The 22,848-nt window shown below is 33.8% G+C and overlaps 1 protein-coding gene across 18 annotated transcripts in view; it reads right to left on the bottom strand.

Annotated features, from left to right (window-relative positions):
- Positions 1-22,848, bottom strand: part of CHD9 (chromodomain helicase DNA binding protein 9) — a 244,116-nt gene that overhangs the window by 69,310 nt on the left and 151,958 nt on the right. For all 18 annotated transcript variants that reach the window (XM_082438894.1, XM_082438891.1, XM_082438893.1 and 15 more), the window contains 9 exons: positions 17,378-17,499; positions 13,959-14,202; positions 9,871-10,047; positions 8,380-8,523; positions 8,028-8,283; positions 6,717-6,927; positions 4,868-5,063; positions 3,441-3,608; positions 2,581-2,760 (listed from right to left, as the gene is read on the bottom strand). In XM_082438894.1, the coding sequence (XP_082295020.1) occupies positions 2,581-2,760; positions 3,441-3,608; positions 4,868-5,063; positions 6,717-6,927; positions 8,028-8,283; positions 8,380-8,523; positions 9,871-10,047; positions 13,959-14,202; positions 17,378-17,499 (1,698 nt within the window). The remainder of the gene's footprint in view (positions 1-2,580; positions 2,761-3,440; positions 3,609-4,867; positions 5,064-6,716; positions 6,928-8,027; positions 8,284-8,379; positions 8,524-9,870; positions 10,048-13,958; positions 14,203-17,377; positions 17,500-22,848) is intronic.

Genomic DNA, 22,848 nt, shown 5'->3' with positions numbered 1-22,848 from the left:
TAGAGTATAGCTGATTATGATTAGAGCATACCTGAGTAAAATAATACTCACATAGCACTTTATAGTAAAGTAGGAAAGGTCAAGCATGATTATTATGCTCTCCTCTTTCAGGACAAGAAAGACTCATAAAGGTTAAGTTAACTGTCCAAGGTAACTAAGCTTATGAGTCAGAATTCAAAACCTGAAGTTCTGACTTTCCATGATTATTATCATTAACATTGTAAATGAGGATATGCCTTAATTAAAAAAAAAAAAAAAACTTTAAGGAGAATATCCCTATACTTGGCCTAATCAACAAAGGTGATTTCTGTGACTAATACCTTTTGGTTAAATTAAATTTCAGATAATTTCAGGCATGACGGGAAAAGTATCTGTATATAGTGTGTTGACAACTTGAGTAAGACCAAGGAATCCAAAGGAAACAAGATTTCTCAGGAAAGAAGATAGAGGCTGGGTGTATCTACCCAATCGTGCCTAGTTTTAGTTCTCAACCTTATACTTTACTTCTGCAGTATTCCTTTTGTTTCCACAATACTACTTTCTTCTGCTTTTTTCTTTATTAACTCCCAAATCTGTATCTAGCCAACTCTCCTGGACATCTCCACTTGGATGCCCTGTAAATGCCACAAATATAACAGCTCCAATAGTTTATTTTCTCCATATATACTTCCTTCTTCTGCATCCTCTATCTTACTTAATGACACCGTGACCCTCCTAGCTACTTGGGCCAGAAATCTATCTTCAAGTTATTTTTGACTCCTCCTTCCACAAATTTCGAACTGGTCATCAATTCCTGTTAATTCAAGTCGGTCTCCAGTGCCCTGGTTTGCCCATCGCCACAGCCTATAGAAGCCTCTTATCTGGTCTCTATGCCTCTAGTCTTTCTCATTTCAATCTCATTCTCTACACTGCTGCCAGAGTTAAATTTCTAAACCAGAACACATTATGCCCAATTTCTGCTTGAAGGGATTTCAAAGCTTTTTAACTGCCTCAGGATCAAGTTCAAATTCCTCACAATGGAATTTTTTTGAGCCCTTCACAATTTGGGTCCAACCTCCCTAACCTTCATATTCATCTCCATTTAATTTACACTGTGCATCCATACACGCCTAAGCCATAGTTCTTGAAATCTTCCTTGCATGTTAGTAACATATAATTCATTTTTGTGGCTTTCTCTTTTTGTAACACAACGAAATTCAAACTCAGCTCAAATGTTATCTTCTCTGAAACGGCTTTCTTGATTTGCTGTTCTCCCATTTTACGCAGAATTAACACCTTCTTCTTTACTTTTTTCAGCAACTAGAATCCTTTCATTTTAGTGTTCCCAACACTTAGTAAAGTACCTAACACAAGATTACATTAGTTTCCTGAATGAATGCAAGAAAAAGTTTTCAGATGAAGATTGGTATCATTACTTTTGGTGTAGCACCTGGACTACCTGCTATATACTACAGTGCTCTCCATAAAGATGAAGAAAGACTTCTGGGTTGGAAGTGGAGAGGGGATGAATGAAGAAAATGTGGAAAGGAAGTAAAGTGGAAAGGAGAAAACCTGTATGAATCAGTGCAGGCGGGACAGAATACTGCAATAAAAAACTCTTCAGATGAATGCAAGATATAGGTTTACCATGTCTCTATTGGGGGTTGGGGGGAAGAACATACAGGCAGTTAGTAAACTTTTAAAATGTTTTCCCCAAATAGGGGTGATACAGTTATTAATATTTCTTTTCAAGACACAAATTTCATTTTATCCTCCCCAAACTTGATTTAAATATTTAAAATTAAACTAGAAATCCTTTCTCTCCCTGAAGTACTTTAAATTAATATAAGTTAATATACGATGATTTAACCTCCTACACTATATTACTTATATTTTGTTCTGACTTTGGCATATACGTTCTTTTTTTAAAAAAATTTATTTATTTATTTATTTATTTATTTTTGGCTGTGTTGGGTCTTCGTTGCTGTGCCTGGGCTTTCTCTAGTTGCGGTAAGCGGGGGCTACTCTTTGTTGTGGTGCGCGGGCTTCTCATTGCTGTGGCTTCTCTTGTTGTGGAGCATGGGCTCTAGGCACGCGGACTTCAGTAGTTGTGGCACATGGGCTCAGTAGTTGTGGCTTGCGGGCTCTAGAGCTCAGACTCAGTAGTTCTGGCACACGGGCTTAGTTCCTCCGCGGCATGTGGGATCTTCCCGGGCCAGGGCTCAAACCCGTGTCCCTTGCATTGGTAGGCAGATTCTTAACCACTGCACCACCAGGGAAGTCTGGCATATATATATGTTCTTTGATTTCTAAATTTGACTTCAAATGTTCTACTCTGATTAATACTTAGAACCATTTCTAGTTATTACTCCTACTCCATTTCACTAGCATCAGAAGAGTACATGTGAAATTTGATGTGAGAGATCAGAAATGAATGAAGGAAAAGAATATATTACCTACTTCTTTTGAGTAATTCAGTTTATTTAAACATTAAGTAGATGCTCCTCAAATAATTAGTAGAGTAAGAGACAGTTAAACTTTTTTACGAGAGAACATTACAGGTTTGTTTTTTTTTTTTTATAAAATATCACTCACTGTTACCTTGGCAAATGTTGACCCACGTCCTTCTGATTCAATTGTAATGGTTTTTGTACGACGTAGTAAAATCTGATCAATATCTTCTTCACAGAATTTAGAGCCTTCATCTTCTTCTTCCATAATGGCACCATAAGCACCTCTTCGAAGCAGATCCTCTATTTCCTTTTTGGAAAGCTGTTGAATCTAAAGAGACAAAATTTTGGTAATAGTTTTTTCAAGTTCATAAAATGAGAAAGTATCCCTAAAGAATGTTAAAGAACACAGAAGTCATGTTTAAATTGCATTTGGGGCTTGGGATGTACCTGAGAGAATTCTCTAAAAGAACATATTGAGGTTGTTGACTCTTTTACTATCTTTAAAGTAAGATTTGCCATTTGCCTAAAGTAACTCCAGTTAAAACAAAACCTCTGGGGCAGGTAACCTCTCAAGGTTCTTTTTAGTACTAGGATTCTAGAGGTGTTATAAGCACAAGATATAAATAAGATTTTGAGGGGGAAAAATGCCAAAAACATCATTTATAGCAAGAGAAAGCCAACGCTAATAGTTTGGCCCTGAAAAAACGACTTGAAAAATGTTAATAGAAAAAATGCAGAAAAACACAAATTTTACTTTGCTGTGCCATGATACAAATGTCCTGAAAGGAAGAATTTCTACTTGAAAACACATTCTTAGAATTCACAAGCATTGACGCTATATAGACAGAACAGGTTCCAAAAGTACTAAGTACTCTGACATTCCTCCTTACATAAAGGTATCTATCTACTGTTTAGTATGGATCAAAATTAAATAATATGCTATCTGACGTTTAAACTAAATGTAAACAAAAACAGGAAAACTCCAGGTGAAGAAGAAAATATACGTACACCACCAACATTACTTTCTCTTCCACTCATGCTCTGTAATACAGCCTTATCTAGACCCAGTTTCAGACTGGCTCGGTCAAACATCTCTCTTTCATATGAGTTACGAGTTACTAGTCGGTAGACTTTAACTGCCTTATTCTGACCGATTCTGTGGCAACGAGCTTGGGCCTATAAAAAATGAGAAGTTATAGATTAAATTAATTTATAAAATAGCACAAAGGCATTACGCATTAAACCATCTTGATGGAACATAAAAGTATGTGCAAGAATTTTTATACACTCTTGCTACTGAATTGCATATAACCTTTCTCTGGAAATGAAGGTAGAACTTACTAAAATGAGACATGATTCCACAATCAGCAATAAATTAAAATTTAAACATATTTCAGGGACTATAAATCCATGAAGAAATACTGTTTTTTAAAGAGGGTGTCATCAGCATAATTCTAGACAGGAACATAAACTCTGTGAACAGACTTTTGTTAGCCTCTGGCTTTAAACTTAAAATCTAATGCTAAATTTCTACTTTTTTTTCTACTACATTATCAACAATCTTTTCAATATATTTTACTTAAGCTGGGTAATTCTGAGGGGAGTAAACACCTAAGGTGAACAGCTCTGGAGGCCTAAATTTTATTTAAACAAAGAAAGAACTAATTATCTAATATGCAGACATGCTGGAAGTAGAGACATCAGAGATTACGTAAGAGCTTCACATTTTATCTCGGGTTCCTAAACTTAAAACTTGTCTGATAAATTTTGAACCGGATTATAAACATGAGAGGTTAAAACATTATCTTTTATTAAACCAGGTATATTCTCAAGAATAATATCAATTACAGTACTACTGAGACTATCATGAACAATAAAAGAAGAATTTCTCCAATACTTTGTTCTCTTCTCATATCCTTCCTAGATACACATTTTCTGTAAACACTGACTCACTCTACTCACTAATTAATATTCTTATGTTCCAACGAAGTTCAAGTACAGTCTTAATTTATATGTATACATTAATTTTCTACAGTATTTCATAAAAAGGCAATTATGTCTCAATTCCATGCATATTATATTATGTAATGATTAAGAAGAGGATATCAGGATAAGCAAGTACTTATTTTTAAGGAAGTAAAATAAGTTATTCTTAAAGTGTAGACCTTTCTCAAATCTACATGATATACTTTGAACAATACTGTACTTGAGTAGGTAAACCTTTTCTAGAAGTATGATACGTAACCTAAATAAGTATTTTTTATTTTATTGTCATTAAATTAAAATAAAAATAATTTCACCTATTTTATTTGGCATAGATATTTCTTAGGGAAACATACATGTTAGTTTGTCCATATAAAAATAAAACAGGTGGATTATCAAAGATAGCTATGGGAATTTAAACAAAAATTCTCTTAGCCAAGGAATTTGTTTACCTGAAGGTCGTTTTGAGGATTCCAATCAGAATCAAAAATTATACATGTATCAGCTGCAGTTAAGTTGATGCCCAACCCACCAGCTCGGGTACACAGAAGAAAGACAAATCGATCTGAATCAGGTTTACTAAATCGATCTATAGCAGCTTGTCGAAGATTCCCCCTGACTCTTCCATCAATTCGCTCATATAAATATCTATCAAATGAAATGCAATAGATTTAGATAGATGAGTATAATGAAAATGAAGGCATTCTATCAAATGTGACAGACACATATCTGTTTTCCTGCAACATTATGTTTACTACAAAATTAAGAAGTGATATTACCCCAACTAGTTTCTATGGTTTTATTCTTCTCAGTGTTGGTGCTAAGTAGGAAACACAAAGTAACACAAAGTTACAAAATCTTTGCATTGCTGGATTTATAGGTAAAATACCTTTACAATTAATATACTTTACTGATCTCATTGTAACAAACGGCTTTTTTTTTTTTTTGGCAAGAAGCAAAGACTTTCATAAAACTCAATATAAGAAGCTTAAAAACATTTCTCTCTACCTCAATCATGCTATTCTCTCAACTGATATACTTGCTTGTAAACTATAATTTATTAAGGGCAAACTATAATGCTAATACTTCATAGTCATCACTGCCAAGCAACTGAATTTTAACTTCTTGTATCCTTCCTCATTTAACATCAATAAAAATAAAATACATAAAAATTTAGGAACTAGAAGAGGAATACACATGACACTTGCCACACCTCTTCTGGTTCAAGACACTTCTTTCCACCTATAATTTACTAGTCTCAGCAGCAGCTCCACTGTTATCTCTAGTACCTGTGAAACGGGGGTGTGACTTCTAATAATGTTACTTTTGACATTAAAGAAATCTGAGGTTTTCCATGAAATTCATCATAAGTCAAATTTATCTTTAGCTTACAAAGTTCTTCGTGTAAAGACATCAAGAAAATGCAAGAATGGCTATTTTAGGAATACTGCAATTTAATCTCCTTCTACTTATGTGGTATAAAACTAAGAATAATACACATTTTGGAATAAGACTAAATGAAAGGAACACTGACACTAAAAGTGGAACTAAAAACAAAATGAAAAATAAAAATGAACTACAAAATCTCTGATAATATTAAGTAGTATAGGCAGATCTTTACTTATTAATAAGGATCAAAATATAGTAAACAATTACAGCTGAATCTTCAGATTCTCTTTTGTATTAATGTGTTGATTTCTAATTGGCCCACAAAGTGCTCTGATAAATATCCCATGATAAATATCCTATTTATCCAAATACCGATTAGACATTATTTAAGACTATCTTACTGTCACACACCAAAAAACCAAACCAAAACAAAACACCTACATTAAACACATCAGAAAAAATTAAAACATGAGCAAGTATTATATAGTGTACAATAAGTCAAAGTGCAGCAAGTTCAGGTTCTAATTTTAACAATGAAAAAGATCTGGAAAGGATCTTGAATCATTTTAATTTTGAAGATAGTTATAAATCCATTTAAAATGTTGCTACAAGGTTAACAAATCAAATAAAATGTACACTAGTAAACCCATTTGTAGGTCAACAACCTGTCAATTTGCAAAATTTTCTTAATCAGTCTCCTTAGCCCTGTCTACTATTGCAACATATATAGGTTAGGAAAACACCTGACAAGTAATCTTAAACAATCTTTATGCAGAGATTTAAATGGATTCTTACCTAGATAAAGAGGAAGATGTGAATAAAGTTGGGTTACAGTACAGTGCTGCAAAAAACTTAACAACATATACTTAGCATAATTTATAGTATAGTTCAGTGGTGAATTATATGCCTTACCTTTTATGTATAAGATAGTCCTCCAGGATATCAAGGCAGCGTACCATCTGAGAGAAGATGAGCACTTTGTGACCTCCTGCTTTCATTTTAGGAAGCAATTTATCAATAAGGACCAATTTACCAGCAGACTGGATCATTGCTTGAAGATGAAAATCAGAAGCAGCTGGATTATATGTATCTCTAAATTCTCCAAGTATTTTCTCCTCAGCACCTGTCAAAGAAATATAAGAAGATAGCATCAGTGCACAAATGCAGATGACTCCCAACTACTTTCTTTTTAAAATAGTGCTCCTCTGTGCTTCTGTAACATTAAAATTTTCTAATGGTAGGTACACTGCTTTTATCAGAATTATTTATGTTTGTGGCTAAATCCCCACCAACACCAGCCTGTAACTGAGGATATGGACAGTGTCTTAAGCATTTTTTAATCTCCCAAGACACTGGGCATAATGTCTTATATAAATTTTATGTTTGCTAAATGTTTAATGAATGCTATTAGGAAAAGTATTAATGAAAATGTGGTTCTAACTTAGGTGAGTAAACACATATTTTTAGATAAACATCTAGTATTTAAACACCAATATAACAGTGATCAGGACTGAAAGGTGATTATACTTAATCTGGATGGGCATCTTGCTTGCCATCAAAACAAACAAACAAGAAAAATTAAAAGGGAAGTCAAGTTACAGGTCTTTGACCATACTTCTTCCAGAGTCTAGATTAGCATTAGAGGCTCTCTGCTTTCCTTCAGCCTGTCTAGCCATAAGAGTACCAGGATTGCAAGGGAGTTAGTTACTGGTCTAAGAAATGGCTTGTCTTGGATAAAGTTAAGAGTATATTCCCAGGAATAAGTGAAAATACCCAAATGTTGTACACAGAGACCGTTAGTAGAGAGGCTGACAAGAACTTAAAAAGTAATGTTACTAGAACATAAAAATTGAGAGACAATAACTAGGGTATCCAGACTGAACAGAAACCAGGAAGAAAAATGTAAATTCGGAGGTTCAAAGACAGGCTTTGCTGTCTTTGTCCATAAGGAGGATTAAACTGGAGGAGGAATTACAGTCCACTCTAGACTGAACACAACTCCTGCTTTTGTAATCTGGTGATGCTAACATGGGACACTGTAATGAAGTAGCTCACACTGCCCCTGACTCTGGAACACTTGTAATCCCTCAGAACACCAGGGTGGAGAGTTATAGGATCACTGCCTCTCCTTATAACAGCCACTACAGCTGTAGTGGTGGTGTGTTATTTTTTCTTGAGTATTTGTTGAAAGAAGAGGATTAGTTTGCAATCCGTTTAAGCTACCTTTGATAAGATATGGGTGATTACAGCACTTCCTGAGCTCCATCATGGTATTGACCAAGTTGGGTACATTAGTCTGTCCTGCTCCTTTGGATAAAAACGAAAAGTTCTTCTCCAGAATAGCCCGGTAGTATTTCTTCTGAATGTTAGTAAGTTCCACTTCAATGATGGTTTCCTCCTTAGGTGCCAACTTCTTTTCCACGTCTTCTTTCAATCGTCTCAACATCATTGGTTTCAAGATAGCCTGAAGTTTCTGCACCTGCATAAAAAATGATGAAAATATATGTAGCATACATATACATAATTACAATGAGAAGAGATTTGATGTGCTTATTTACAAAGACCAACAGCATACCTGTTCCTCTGTTTTCAGATCCCCAAATTCTTGCATGAACGTTGATTCAGAAGGAAACCTTAAGGGTTCCAGAAAGTGAAGAAGACTGAATAGTTCTTCAACTGTATTTTGGAGAGGTGTGCCAGTCAAAAGCACCTTGTGCTCCTATATAAAGCAAGAATAACATGTCAATAACATGTACTATAGTGTTCATGTCAAACACCATAGTACTAAAATTATATGAAAGCTGACATAGGTTATCAAATGTTTCAGTGTTTGAAAAGCAAATATTTTTCTCACCATAATTTTCAAGAGTCAACCCAATACATCTCTACCCATACATCATTAATTTACTTTCTCAATCACTTTTTAAAAACTCTATATCATTCTCATAATAGTTTACTTTGTCTGCTATTCTTACCTATTGCTTTTAAAAGAAAAATTCTAAATAATTAAGAAGCATATTCTAGTTTTTTTCAAGGAAACAGACATTTTAAAGAACAAAGAGGGCATTTTGGGGGTTACGCAACCATTACTCAATGGTAATTTGTATACAGAACAGTGCTCATTCTTTATAATTTGGCAGATCATCACTTGACTTTTTACACAAGAACAAATTCTTAAATCATTAAAACTACAAACCAACAATGTGAACGGCTGATTGGAATATACTTCCAAACTAGAATTGCATTACAAATTAAACAAAATAGTAACAAAAGGAAATAAAAATAAAATATTTTTAATGATAATAGTACAAAGTATTTGAAATTTGATTTGACAATACCTCTAAATTCCTAACCTAAATATTTGTATATGCGTCTGTATGTCTGCATAAGTATTTAATGTTAGGAAACAGTCTACACTGATATATACCAATCTGCAAATATTGGAGTAAGGAGGGGAAGAGAAGGGGTGGGCGTGGATGAAGAGTAAGAAGGAGCACTTTAGTGTTTTACTGTATGTAGTTCTATATCTTTGGGTCATTTGTTCAAGTGCTCATGTACTAATTATGTGATGTTAATTAAATCAAAATGTTAAAAAACACAAAATACTTTGATTTTAAAGCAAACACACTAATGACTTTCAAAAATCCATTATAATAAATATATGCTAAGTATGTAGAATTGTGTAGAAACTTTATCCCTCTATCATAAATGATCTGCATAATATAACTTTGGTGAAAGGGCTTTTTATTGAGGAATTTATGCCTTAAAACTTGTAGTTTTATTTCTTTCAATAGGACACTCTACAGAGGTTTCTCTCTCTCTAATTCCAGCAGTTAATTACTAAAGCTTTTTGGAGGAAAGAACTAAACAATTTAAGTCTTAGAAAACAGATGAGATTCTTTCCCCCTTACTAATTAATTAAAGCAAAATAATCTTAATTATCACAGATAGAAATCAGAAATCTGTATTTTAAAATAAAAAAAGGAGTAAGTTTTTGGCATTAGCTCTTTTTACTATGTAGCTAAGAAACAGAAGTCAGTCATAAAAATGACATTAAGTTACTTACCAGATTCATGAGTTTCAGACCTTCTAGAAGTTTACAATTTTTATTTTTTAACCTATGTGCTTCATCAATAATCACACATCGCCATTCAATTGCATTAAGCTCTCCACAGCCTCCAAGAATCATTTCAAAAGTGGTGATGATGGCTTGGAATCTGTAAGCTCCTCGAATGATTCGCCCCTAGAAATTTATTACCAAATACAATAATTTGCTAGAATGTCTTGATCATAATTTTTAATTCCTATCAAGCAGCATAAAAATCATTTAATGACATCTGCTATAAAACATTTTCCACTGAAATTTTTATGTATGCAGACACCCCCTTAAAATGAGGAACTTTAGCATTAAAACTGTTTCAGATTGCTGTCTTCAAGAATGTTGTTAAAAATTATACAATTAATAATTATATCCAAATAAGTATTCCTTGATAAAACATTTTATAATTTTTAAGAGTTGTAATAACAATGTTAAGTCAAAAAAGAAATGGTTATTATAAAATCTAGCCAATGAAATTTCAGTATTAATGAGTGTTACTTATACCCATGACTCCACACATATAATGGTAGATACGTAGTTAATACAAAAATTGGCCACTCATGTCATTTATTCAGCAAGTATTTATTGAGTGTCTCTGTTCTAGTTGTTGGAAATATAGTAGTAAACAAGACAGACAAAAATAATTATCCAAGTGGAACTTACATTCCGATGACTCAAATATAGGACATAGCCATTAAGAAAAACAAACCAAAAAACCCACCAAAAATTAAAAAAAAAACAAAAAACAAAAAACTAAGAAAGTAATAGAAGTCATAGACTAAAATAAAACAGGGATGGGGAGTAGGAAGTATGGGGTTGGAGGTGACCATTCCCATTTTATTTAGAGTGGCTGGGAGGCCATCATTAAGTGACATTTGAGCAAAGTCCTGAAGATGAGGGAGGAAGCCATGTTAGTATCTAGAGATCTGTACGAGAAAGAATTCTTGGTAGAAATAGAGAGTGTGAACGCTGTAATGTGGGAGTATCTTTGGCAGTATTCAAATAATAGCAAGAAACCCAGAGTGACTGAAATCCAGTGAGAATGGAGGGGATGAGGCTATATACGGCCTTAAAAGCTGTGGTAAGGACTCTGGCTCTTACTGTGAGCAAGAAGCTATAGGAGGGTTTTGAGACAAGAAGTGTCATGATTTGACATATATTTAAAAAGAATCCCTTGGCTGTTCTGGTAAAAACAGTCTGACAAAGGCCAAGGACAGGATCATAGAAACCAGTTAAGAGGCTGCTGTAGTAATCCAAGCAAGAGATCTTCAATGGAGGTCATGAGAAGTTCTCAGTTCTGGATTTAATTGGAAGGTAGAACCAACAGGATTTACTAATGGATAGGAGTGGAGGGAGATAAAGAGAGGATTCAAGTTTGACTAAACTTTTTCGCTCAACTAGAAGTTGGTGTTGCCATTTACTACAATGAGGAAATGCAGGATTCTGGTTTTGGACATGTTATGTTTGAGATGTCTATTAGATATTCAAGTGGAGTAATTGAGTAGGCATTTGCATATGACTCTGGAATTTAGGAAAGAGGTCAGAGTTGGTGATATAGATTTAGGAGTTTCCAGCAGTACAGACAGTAATTAAGTTGTGTGACTGAATGAAATCTCTGATGGAATGAGTATGGATATAAAAAGTCTGAAGACTGAGCCCTGGGTTCACCCCCAAGATTAGATATGGGAAGACAAGAAGGAATTGGTTAAAGAGGGCTTCAGAAGGAATAGGTGGTGACATAGGACAGTATAAAGTACTGGAATCCAAGTGAAGCGAATGTTTAAATGCAACTGAAAATTATAAACTATTAGGGATTAGGAGAAATGAATGGTTAAGAAGGATCATGCGATCTGGTTTAGATTTTAATTCCTATCAACTTAATTACACTAATTTTAGAATAATTCATATTGATTGCATATGCTGGCCATTAAGCTGAACAACAGCTCCAGTAGAATATTATTAAAATATTGATAGTTATAAAGTATAAGCCTATGGTATTTACACAGCTCTAAAAACCTGGGATATGATGCATTCAGTTAAGAGTGATATTGCAGTGTTTAAGAACAGGGGCTCTTGAGTCTAACTGACTTGGGTTTATTAATCCCAATTATGCTCTGTGATTTTAGGGGAAACTACATCACTTCTTTTTACCTTGGTTTCCTCATTTGTAAATGAGGATGATATTATCACCTATTTACAAGGTGATAAATTAATCTTTGATATTAATCTTTGATATTACAAAGATTAAGTGAAATACTACATGCAAACTGTTTAGCACAATGCCTGGCACATGGTAAATACTCAATAAATTCCTGTGGATATTAGTGTTAGTATCTCTGTTACTTTTTCCAAGGCAATTGAGAAAATTACAACATAATTTTACTACTTATGTGATTTCAAGCTTATTTATTAATAATTTGGAAAAAGCAGAAGTTAAATGTTCATTTAATTTATATTAAAATATATTTGAAAGAATTAACTCTGAAAATTATTTCTATATTTGAAGTATAGAGCTATTTAGCTCATTACAAGACATCTTTATCTCTTGAAATTTTAAACCCTTCACATAATATTCTTCTAGAATGTATAACATTTACCATAAAAATATAATTTAATATACTATTCAGTTTACAACACATCAAGAATCTTTCAGCTTCTGGCTATCACATTTATACCAAACTCATACAAGACATATATTAAAACTGTAACCTTGTTAAAAAATCTTTAAGCTTCCAATATTTTAATGTACCTTTAAAAAATGAGATCAAACTAAATGATTTTAATGATATCATAGAGCTCTAAAATTCTATAAATGTACAATTAAGAATAATAAAACACTATGGAAGGAAATGAAACTATAACTTAACTAAGATGTCATAGGCTCCAAAGGTGCAAGGGTAATAATTTTCAGTACAACTGATTGCAGACATACTTAATTTCATAGAAATCTAATTATTTCAACCATAGAAGTAGAAGGGAAAGGAGGTTAAAGGAAAAAATCAATCAATTTTATTGATATTCAGCCTCAAATAAGTAGAAAATCAGTTGTAATTGGGAGGCAAAAGTAGAAGGCTATGCACTTTACCTTACCTTAACCTATATCACATCCCATGACCTGGCCATATGTTATAATGGTCCTTATAAAACAGAAGAATCAGTGCAAGAAAATAAAATATTAAGGTGCTATATTGAGGCAGAGTGCCATAACCTTTTCCAATGAAAAAGTACAATTTTGTGTGAGTTGTTCTAATTAATTTTGTTTCTTATTTCTTAATAAAAGGTTTACTAAGAAGAGTCAAACTACCACTCAAAACTGCAACTCGGAACTTCATGTTTTCTAGTCTTAACCTTCTGCTAGGGAATTCTTTCTTATAATGTCATCTCAATTTTATGATCTGTGTATTCAGCAGAAAAACAGGTATTCCTTCCTAAAGAGTAAGTGGCCAAAGTAAAATGGAAAATGTGCCCCTAGGATATAGGGAAGAAAACCATCAAAGCAATAGAGTAATGAAATAACCAATCTAAAGGGGAGAAAGATACAGACATATGCTTGTACCAATATACAAAACAAACCAAATTTTAAAAAACTGTCTAAAATCAAAATTCATTGAACACACAAGAGAACCTATGGTTTCACCTCAAAGGGCATTCAAACCCATGGTGGTCACTGAAGATGTAAATTTTAAAATGGAGGGAAAAAACTGGAGGATGATCAAAGAGACACATTATTTTTAAAATAAATTTAATGTGTAGTTGAAAACAATTAGTAAAACAATTATTCTAGTTGAAAAATTAAGTATACAATCAAATTTGTACATTTGTATAAATCAGCGTACTTCCTTCCAGTGAACTAGAGCGTGAACTTGGCTACTTCTGTCATTTTTCTCTTCAGCTACTAAAATTTATTGTAAAATAAATATGATGAATAAAGAGATCAGATTAAGATTTAAGTAGGCAATTAAAATCTATCATAAATTTGAAAGTAATTAATATGTAATGCTTATCTTTTGCAAACCTGACCTTTCAAACAACAAAAAAAATCACCAATAACACACCTGTGAGTCCCTGAAGTACATCTCATATTGCTGTATCATTTGTCTGCTAATCAGGCTCCCATGATAAACCACAACATTAATATCAGTCCACGTACGAAATTCTCTCTCCCAGTTTGCAATAGTAGAAAGTGGAGCAATAATCAGGAAAGGTCCTCTTATACCAGTCAGAAGGATTTCGTAGAGGAATGTAATTGATTGAATGGTTTTGCCAAGACCCATTTCATCTGCTAAAATGCAGTTTCGTCTGAAATAAACAAATATATTACCCATGTAGATTTTGGGGTTTTCTGTATACTACAATGTTTTAAAAGATAAATATTAAAAAAAAAAACCAGTGATCAAGTTAAAATACTTGTATTTAAAACGTAGAAGTTGCTGAAGTGCAGATTTGGCTAAAGATTATAATTTTATTATAATATTGCAAAGGGACAACTACAGATTTTTGTAGCTCCAAAATAAAGATACCACCTGTTAGATACCTGATTTTTTAAAAGAACGAAATGGCAAGAGCAAGGTAAACTAAATATGTTATTTATTCAGGAAACATTTATTAAATGCTTTCTGTATCTCATGGATAGTATGAGAAGATGGGATACAAAAGAAATAGAACACGTTCTCTGCCTTCCAGGGGCTTGTATCTATTAGAAAAGCAGACATATGAATAAATAAATAAATAGTCATGCAATGTGCTATCACAGAAGCACAAAGAACTGGTTTTCGACTCTGGCTATACACTGGAACAGCCTAAGAAATAGATAACCATGGCCTTCTCCTTTACATTCTGATTCAATGTGCATGGAGTAGGATAAAAGCAACTGTAATTTTTAAAATAAGTTGCACAGATGATTATGATATATGGCCAGTTAAGAATTATCAGTGTTTATTATGGAACCTCAGAGCAGTAAGCATCTAACCCTGGCTAGAAGAGATGAGAGAAGATCAGACTGCCTTCAGAGAGGAGGACAGTAATGAGGAGCATTTTGCCAGAGGGCAGAGCAAAGGAGCATAAGTGTAAAGAACATGATCAACTGGGAGGCCACAAGTTATTTAATATGGTTTTGAGGGAATGGTAAAGGGAAGGGATCTTACTAAGATAAGCAGGGGTCACAAATAAAGGTTAGAAATCATTCTACAATATTATGAATGAGAGTCAGTGAACATTTTTAAAGAAACCTGATGAGATTAGGTTTGTACTTGAAGTTTACTCTGGTGCCACTGTGACTATTAGAAGGTGAAGTGACTTGAAATTTGGACAGTAATTGGGAAAGTACCGCAAAAATGCAGGAAAGAATGGGTGGATATTTGGACTAAGGTAGGAGGGATCAAGAGGAGAAAACTGATCACAAAGTTAATTACATGTTAGAATGATTTGGACTTAGTGACCAATCAGATATATGGAGTGTAGGATGACAGTCAGATTTCAGTTTGGGTGACTAAATAAGTTGTGTTATTATTAACCAAGATGTAAAATATTTGAAGAATAAGTTTGATATGGAAGAAACAGGAAATAATAAGGTTAAGTTTGAATATGCTGGGTTTAAAGAATCATTGAGATAGACATTAAGGTAGCCAGAAGTAAACAAATATGGGCTTGGAGTTCAAGGCCTTAGTTAGAGATGTTATTGATAAGTGAAGACACGGGGGAGCAGAGTTTGGCTTAGGGAGAACAAACATGTAATATGAGAAGAAAGTAAAAAACAGAACCTTGGGAAAGAAAAAAACCAACAACACTGAAAGGGTAAGCAAGGAAGAAGAACCAGCAAAGACTATTGGAAGGAATAGTTACAGAGGTACTGGAGAGCTAGGAGAGTCACACTGTGGAAGCTGTTGGGAGCGAGAATAGGGGAAAGGTTAAAAAAAGGAAGGACTAGAAACTACTATCTAACACAGCAGAGACAGCAAATTAGGGCTAAAAAATATCTTCTGGATTGGAAAATTAAGAGTTTCAGAGATGATACAGAATCAAAAGTCAAACGACAGGTTTAAGGAGAATTGGAGATGAGAAAATGGGAACAGTTCATGCAGGCTACACTTCCTAGATCTTTGCCTAGGAAGTTACAAAGAGGGATCAATGTAGCTAGAAGGAAAAATAGAGCCAAGAGAAGGTTTACCCTTTCCTTTCCTTACTTTTATATATAAGTTAAACCCAAATTTGTTCACAGACTGAAGGGATGGCACCAGTCTTAAGAGATAGTTTGAAGATATAACAGAGAAGGATAATAAGTGATTGAAGTGAGGTTCTGAAAAGATTGGATGAGATGCCTGTCAAGAGCTGAGGTGGTAGCATTAGTCTTGGTTCTGGGGAGGCACCTTTTAACTTCTGATATGAGGACAGAGGTAAGAATGGCTAAGGATGGAGATACATTTGTAGGCTTGGGTGTGAGGGCAGGCAAGAATCTGAATGAATTCACCTACTGGCCCTAGGCTTCTCTATGAAGCAGTCATATATAGAGAGTGAAGGGGATAGGGTTGTGATAAAGTGCTTGAGGAAAGTGGTGCAAGTTTAAAACAAGTAACTGGGAAAGGATATTGATAAGAGAAGACAATTAAAATAAAATTTTGTTAACTATTTTAGCAGGAAGATTCTCTTGGGAAAAATGATTAACATTTAGTAAATATAAACCAGGGGAAAGAGCACTGTGTGGAATAACAGGTTCCTCCTAACTCCATCTGACTGAGTTTCATGACTCACCATTACTTAGTGAAACAGAAGAATCATGTGACAAGTAAAAACACAGAAAAATGATTTTGAATACGTCATAAAATTTTGTGCTATTATTATTAATAGTACCTTCATTTGCTCTTTTATATATACTATCAGACTTCTTTCTCAATCAAGATACCATTTTTTACTTCTTTTGCAATTAATTTTCCATCTCACTAAAAAAAAGGTGAGATAATATTCCGAAAAGCATTTTGAACAACTTGGAAAATTAATAACAAATGGGGGTAATTCATTACTACGTTCTTATATTTAGTATTCTATTCCTTATCAATTGCTGACAATCTGCTTCCTTGAAGACGTACATTACAGACCTATGTAATTCTTATAGATGGAACTGCTGACACCTTACTAACTAGATTCAACTATTGGCAGACAGTAGTGTTAAGTTGAAAAACATTCTGTAACATAGCTGATGTTTGATGATATTAATGAAGGTATTTCAAATTTAATTATGAATTAACATATCAACTTTCTTCTATTCTCATTGGTACACATTAAACGGAAGCAACTGTAGTCAAAATCCTAAATTATAATGTACATATCTTCTTGAGCTAACCACAACTTCATTTTCAATAATGAAGACTTCATGACAGTAATAATGTAGCAACATCAGTATCAATTTTGCTTAATGTATTTTGGAACACATAAAAAAACCACACATTAAATTTGTTTTCTATTAATACATACTACATACCTATTGTACCAGTTGAATAAGAGCCAGTTGAGTCCTTCCAGTTGATATTCCCTGAGTTGATTGCCATTTTTATAATCCCTGGATTGATCTATTTTTTTCCAAATATTAGAAGGAGGACGGTCCTTTGTGGAAAAACAAAGAATGAATGATGTATTTTAGATTTTTTGATCTTCCCTACATCTCATACATGGTAAAAGCATTGCTTTTAAAATAATCATAGAATAACATTATATGACATGATGATGAAATTTTACAAACATCTGAAGACCAAATAAGTTCTACACGAACTCTTCCAGAAAACTGAAGAGGACAGCATATGTCCCAACTCATTTCTATGAAACTCTGATACCAAAATCAGACAAAGACATTACAGGAAAACTAGAGACCAATACCCCACATGAACAGAGATGAAAAATTCCTAACAAAATTTTAGCAGATGGAATCTAACAATATATAAAAAGTGTAATAAAGCATGACCAAATGGAGTTTTTCCCAGGTATGGAAGGTGGATTAACTTTGAAAATTAATCAATGTTGATCAACAGACTAAAAAACAAAAATAGGATAATCTCAGCAGATGCAGAAAATGGAAAAACTGAATGCTTTCTCCCTAAGATCAGAAAAAGGCAAGGATGTCCACTGTCATCACTTCTATTCAACATTGTACTACAGGTTCTAACAGGAGCAATCAAGCAAGAACAAGAAATAAAAGTCATTAAGGTTGGAAAGGAAGAAGTAAAACTTTCTTAATTTACAGAAGACATGATTTGTCTACATGGAAAATCCTGTGGAATCTAGAAAAAAGATAAACTAAGAAGTGATTTTACTAACATTGCATGATATAAGATCAATATACAGAAAACTGTATTCTATATTGTAGAAACAATTATAAATAAATTTTAAAAATACTATCTTATAATGGCATCCAAATATGAAAAATTTAGGGTTTACTAAAAAAAATATTTCTTAAATGGTAGCCAATGAACTTTAAAATAATTAACATATAATATTGCTTTAATTATTGTTTAAAATAATTTCCACATTAATTAATATTCTCCATAATTTTCTTTTCAGCAATCCAATCACTGTTTCCTTAGTTTAGGCCAGGAACAAATTTCATTTGATCAAAGATACTTTACATGTTTTATATGTTGTTTTATTTAATAACAGACTGGCAAAAATGATCACTTACCTCCTACATTATTTGACTTTGATAAACCAGCACTGTTGTCAAATTGATTTTACAATAACTGAGGGGATTAATTTTATTGGCTGAGTCCCCTTTACCAAGGACTACATTATATATCTAAGGCACTGGCTCTTCCCACCATGTGCTTCAAAATCACGTTTTTAATAACACCTGGGGTCCACTCTCAGATATTCTGATTCTGGAGCCAGGATACAGAAACTAGGCATCTCTAATTTTTGAAAAGTTCCAAAAGTAATTCTGATAAGCACCTCTGACTGAGAACCACTAATCTAAAAAAATAGCTTACTTAAAATGAGGCTGAAGATCAGGTTACCACTGAAGCATGGTCCCCACCCCAAAAAGAATTATCTTTCCCTTTCATAATATCCTTTAGACTACTCCTCCCTGAATTAGTTAATTAACACTTTTGTTTCCTGGCTCAAGGAAAGGTACTTAGAAATCAAAAGGAATGGAGGTGAGCTGCTATGTTCTTGGTAATAGACTGTGGGTATTATTGGGAGATAAACTAAGAAGACCAGAAAATAAGAAGACAACCAGAAAAAAAAAACTGTTATAAAAACAATATGATCTCTTCCATGGAACATTCATTCATTTCTTTCTCTTACATCACATCTCCACATTTTACATGGCAGCTAATCATTAGCTCTGGTGCTAATCAGAAAGTGATCTGCTCTTGTCTTTTCATGCATAAACTCCCTCTTTAGTGAAGTAAGAAATTTCTATGACCAAATTATATTTGAAAGAGGACTGGCCAAAATATTTAATAAAATCATAGTATGTCTCTTTGATGTGAATTTCTTTTGGTTGGCTCCCCAAACTGGATTCACATGACAATAAAAAAATATATAATTATTAAAATATCACAACTTGCCATCGCCTTCCAGAATTCTGTAGTCTTTGTACTAGAAAAATCAATAACTGACTCAAGTTTTTTTTTTTGAGCAGGGAAGAGACACAGATGTATCAATAAAAAATCAGTGTACTTAAACTTATGTAGGCCTTTTTTTTTTATTGGAGTATAATTGCTTTATGATGTTGTGTTAGTTTCTGCTGTACAATGAAGTGAAATCAGCTATATGTATACCTATATCCCCTCCCTCTTGGACCTCCCTCCACCTCCCCCCATCCTACCCATCTAGGTCGTCACAGAGCACCGAGCTGAGCTTCCTGTGCTATACAGCAGGTTCCCACTAGCCATCTATTCTACACATGGTAGTGTATTTATGTCAAACCTAAACTCCCAATTCGTCCCACCCTCCCCTCCCGCTCTGTGTCCACATGTCCATTCTCTGTCTACATCTCGATTCCTACCCTGCAAATAGGTTCATCTGTACCATTTTTCTAGATTCCACATATATGTGTTAATATACGATATTTGTTTTTCTCTTTCTGGCTTACTTCACTCTGTATGACAGGCTCTAGGTCCATCTACATCTCTACAAATGATCTACTTTCGTTCCTTTTTATGGCTGAGTAATATTCCATTGTATATATGTACCACACCTTCTTTATCCAGTCATCTGTCGTGGACATTTAGATTGTTTCCATATCCTGGCTACTGTAAATAGTGCAGCAATGAACACTGGGGTACATGTGTCTTTGAATTACGGTTTTCTCAGGGTATATGCCCAGTATTGGGATTGCTGGGTCACATGGTAGTTCTATTTTTAGTTTTTTAAGGAACCTCCACAGTGGCTGTATCAATGTACATTCCCACTAATGGTCCAAAAGGGTTCCCTTTTCTCCACACCCTTTCCAGCATTTATTGTTTGTAGACTTTTTTGATGATGGCCATTCTGCCTGGTGTGAGGTGATACCTCATTGTGGTTTTGATTTGCATCTCTATAATGATTAGTGATGTTGAGCATCTTTTCATGTGTTTGCTGGCAATCTGTATGTCTTCTTTGGTGAAATGTCTATTTAGGTCTTCTGCCCATTTTTTAATTGGGTTGTTTGTTTCTGGATATTGAGCTCCATGAGCTGTTGGTATATTTTGGAGATTAATCCTTTGTCCACTGCTTCATTTGCAAATAGTTTCTCACATTCTGAGGGTTGTCTTTTTGTCTTATTTATGGTTTCCTTTGCTGTGCAAAAGCTTTTAAGTTTAATTAGGTCTCATTTGTTTATTTTTGTTTTTATTTTCATTACTCTAAGAGGTGGGTCAAAAAAGATCTCGCTGTGATTTATGTCAAAGAGTGTTTTTCCTATGTTTTCCTCTAAGAGTTTTATAGTGTCCAGTCTTACATTTAGGTCTTTAATCCATTTTGAGTTTACTTTTGTGTATTGTGTTAGAGAGTGTTCTAATTTCATTCTTTTACATGTAGCTGTCCAGTTTTCCCAGCACCACTTACTGGAGAAGCTGTCTTTTTTCCATTGTATACTTTTGCCTCCTTTGTCAAAGATAAGGTGACCATATGTGCGTGGGTTTACCTCTGGGCTTTCTATCCTGTACCACTGACCTATATTTCTGTTTTTGTGCCAGTACCACACTGTCTGATTACTGTAGATTTGTGGTATAGTTTGAAGTCAGGGAGCCTGATTCCTCCCCAGCTCTGTTTTTCTTTCTCAGGGTCTTTTGTGTTTCCATACAAATTTTAAGATTTTTTTGTTCTAATTCTGTGAAGAATGCCATTGGTAGTTTGATAGGGATTGCATTGAATCTGTAGATTGCTATGGGTAATATAGTCATGTTCACAATGTTGATTCTTCCAATTCAAGAACATGGTATATTTCTCCATCTGTTTATGTCATGTTTGATTTCTTTCATCAGTGTTTTATTGTTTTCTGAGTACAAGTCTTTTGCTTCCTTTGGTAGGTTTATTCCTAGGTATTTTATTCTTTTTGTTGAGAAGGTAAATGGGATTGTTTCCTTAATTTCTCTGTTTTTTCATTGTTAGTGTATAGGAATGCAAGACATTTCTGTGCATTAATTTTGTAACCTGCAACCTTACCAAATTCACTGATTAGTTCTGGTAGTTTTCTGGCAGCATCTTTAGGATGTTCTAATGTATAGTATCATTTCATCTGCAAACAGTGAGTTTTACTTCCTCTTTTCAAATTTGGATTCCTTTTCTTTTTCTTCTCTGATTGCTGTGACTAGGACTTCCAAAACTATGTTGGATAAGAGTGGTGAGAGTGGACATCCTTGTCTTGTTCCTGATCTTAGTGGAAATGCTTTCAGTTTTTCACCATTGAGAATAATAATGTTTGTTGTGGGTTTGTCATATATGGCCTTTATTACGTTGAGATAGGTTCCCTCTATGCCCATTTTCTGGAGAGTTATTATCATAAATCGGTGTTGAATTTTGTCAAAAGCTTTTTCTGTATCTATTGAGATGATCATATGGTTTTTATTCCTTAATTTGTTAATATGGTCTATCACACTGATTGCTTATATATATTGAAGAATCCTTGCATTCCTGCGATAAGTTCCACTTGATCATGGTGTATGATCCTTTTAATGTGTTGTTGGATTCTGTTTGCCAGTATTTTGTTCAGGATTTTTGCATCTATGTTCATCAGTGATATTGGTCTGTAATTTTCTTTTTTTGTGATATCTTTGTCTGGTTTTGGTATCAGGGTGATGGTGACCTTGTAGAATGAATTTGGGGGTGTTCCTCCCTCTGCAATTTTTTGGAAGAGTTTGAGAAGGATAAGTGTTAGCTATTCTCTAAATGTTTGACAGAATTCACCTGTGAAGCCATCTAGTCCTGGGCTTTTGTTTGTTGGAAGATTTTTAATTCCAGTTTCAATTTCATTACTTGTGATAGGTCTGTTTATATTTTCTAATTCTTCCTGGTTCAGTCTTGGAAAATTGTACCTTTCCAAGAATTTGTCCATTCTATTGCCATATAGTTGTAATAGTTTCTTATAATCCTTTGTATTTCTGTGGTGCCAGTTGTGATTTCTCCTTCTTCATTTCTAATTTTATTGATTTGCATCCTCTCCCCTTTTTTTTTTTTTTTTGATGAGTCTGGCTAAAGGTGTATCAATTTTATCTTCTCAAAGAACCAACTTCTAGTATTACTGATCTTTGCTATTGTTTCCTTCATTTCTATTTCATTTATTTCTGCTCTGATCTTTATGATTTCTTTCCTTCTACTGACTTTAGGTTTTCTTTTTTCTTCTTTCTCTAGCCGCTTTAGGTGTAAGGTTAGATTGTTTGAGATTTTTCTGGTTTCTTGAGGTGAAATTGAATTGCTATGAATTCCCTGTTAGAACTGCTTTTGCTGCACCCCATAGATTTAGAGCTGTCGTGCTTT

Source organism: Balaenoptera physalus, assembly GCF_965194825.1.
Source record: "Balaenoptera physalus genome assembly, chromosome: 19".
In the NCBI taxonomy this organism is placed as follows: Eukaryota; Metazoa; Chordata; class Mammalia; order Artiodactyla; family Balaenopteridae; genus Balaenoptera; species Balaenoptera physalus.
The sequence above is the reverse complement of the archived record's forward strand: the minus strand, read 5'-3'. Positions and strand labels throughout refer to the sequence as shown.